The 1,909-nt window shown below is 45.4% G+C and overlaps 1 protein-coding gene across 1 annotated transcript; it reads left to right on the top strand.

Annotated features, from left to right (window-relative positions):
* Positions 1-940: 940 nt before the first annotated feature.
* On the top strand, positions 941-1,654 carry LOC131678334 (uncharacterized protein K02A2.6-like). The gene has a single exon (XM_058958399.1). The coding sequence runs from the start codon at positions 941-943 to the stop codon at positions 1,652-1,654; it is 714 nt and encodes a 237-aa protein (XP_058814382.1).
* The last annotated feature ends 255 nt before the right edge of the window (positions 1,655-1,909 follow it).

The raw sequence follows: 1,909 nt of genomic DNA, 5'->3' as shown, positions 1-1,909 counted from the left end.
TGGATTCCACATCGAGGAAGCAAAAATTAAAGCTATCGAAAAATTTCGGCGTCCTACAACGGCTTCTGAATTGAGAAGTTTTCTTGGATTGGCTTCGTTTGTCAGCCCCTATATAAGAAACTTTCCTACTATCTCAAACCCTCTATGGTCCATCGTTGGATCTAAAACATGGATCTGGGGCGAAGAACAAGCAAAGACATTTAACATTTTGAAACAACAAATAATACACTGCACTGTATCGTTGGGTTACTTTTCAGAACATGAAAACACAATACTGTACACAGATGCTTCTCCACATGCCCTAGGGGCAGTACTGGTGCAAGTAAGAACGGGAAAGAATCCTCGCATAATTAGTTTCGCCTCAAAAGCGTTGACTGCGACCGAAAAGAAGTGCGCCCAGAATCAACGTGAAGCACTTGGAGCAGTCTGAGCGGTAGAACACTTCTCTTACTTCTTACTAGGCCGGCATTTCACCTTGCGTACAGACGTCAAAGGAGTCACCTTCATTTTCAACCGATCGCGGGAAAACTCAAAGAGAGCGCTGACCAGAGCAGATGGATGGGCATTGAGACTCAGCCCATACAATTATACAGTAGAGTATATAAAAGGGAGTGACAATATAGCGGATCCATCATCCCGGTTATACCAAGGTGATGACGAACCATTTGATGAAAACTCGAGTCCATGGGAAGTCGCTCACTTGGAAGCTAATGTAGTTGGGTTTTTAACCGAGAATGAAATAAATTACTGGCCGAAGCATTTGAGTAGGTATCAATCAGTTTCTGACGACCTGTTTGCAAAGAACGGTATGCTGACGAAACTAGGATGTGTTGTAATTCCAGAACAACTCCGTCGGAAGACTCTCGAAGTGGCACATGCGGGCCACCCATTCACAGCAAAATTAAAGAGTATCCTTCGCGAGCGCGTATGGTGGCCTGGGATGGCCACTGATGCGGATGACTGGGTTAAGTCATGCGAGACATGTGCCGTAAACGGAAGGCCAGAGAAACCCACTCCGATGAATCGTATATTCGCTCCTAAAACGGTTTGGGAAACGATAGCAATCGACTTCAACGGCCCTTATGCAAGATATGGAGGAGTTTCGATATTAGTCATAATCGATTACAGATCGAGATACGCAATTGCAAGACCAGTAAAATCAACTAGCTTCGAAAACATGAAGAAGATCCTTGATGACGTGTTCAGCAAAGAAGGGTATCCTGATCTTATAAAGTCGGACAACGGTCCACCATTCAACGGCGAAAACTACAAAAGCTACTGCAACGAAAGAGGAATACAGACAGTTTTCTCCATGCCATTCTTTCCTCAACAGAATGGTTTAGTGGAGAATTTCATGAAAGTCGTAAATAAGGCGATGTCCGCGGCTTCAAGTGGGGGCAATTTTAATGACGAACTGCAGGCAGCTGTCATTGCACATATTGCAGCGGCCCATTCAGTCACTAGGATGCCTCCGGAAGAGGTTATGTATGGAAGAAAAATCCGTCGAGGTCTACCACTACTAAACCGTGGTAAAGCGAATATAGATGGGCAATTATTGGACGCAAGAGACGCCGAAGTATTCAAAAGCTCATGCAGATGCTCGACGAGATGCGAAACCGTGCAGCGTACGCCCGGGGGACGTTGTTATTCTTGAAAGACAGTCTAAAACAAAAGGAGAAACAAGATTCGACAAGAAACGGCACACCGTGATTCAGGAAAACAACGGTAGCTTACTCCTGAGTGATGAAAATGGTCGACACGTTCGGCGTCATGTCACACAGACCAAGAAAGTGCATGAGTGGAGAATCACAAATTCACAAGGGTCAGCCTCTAACTATAATCCTCCGGAGGTAACGGCAGCAGCTCGGCCGCTTAGAGAAAGACGACCTCCAGTTCACATGTCGGACTA

Source organism: Topomyia yanbarensis, chromosome 2, assembly GCF_030247195.1.
Source record: "Topomyia yanbarensis strain Yona2022 chromosome 2, ASM3024719v1, whole genome shotgun sequence".
Classification (NCBI taxonomy): Eukaryota; Metazoa; Arthropoda; class Insecta; order Diptera; family Culicidae; genus Topomyia; species Topomyia yanbarensis.
The sequence above is the reverse complement of the archived record's forward strand: the minus strand, read 5'-3'. Positions and strand labels throughout refer to the sequence as shown.

Excerpts from the sequence above, each read along its gene's own strand:
- LOC131678334 (XM_058958399.1), top strand. The coding sequence starts at position 941 with ATGGCCACTGATGCGGATGACTGGGTTAAGTCATGCGAGACATGTGCC.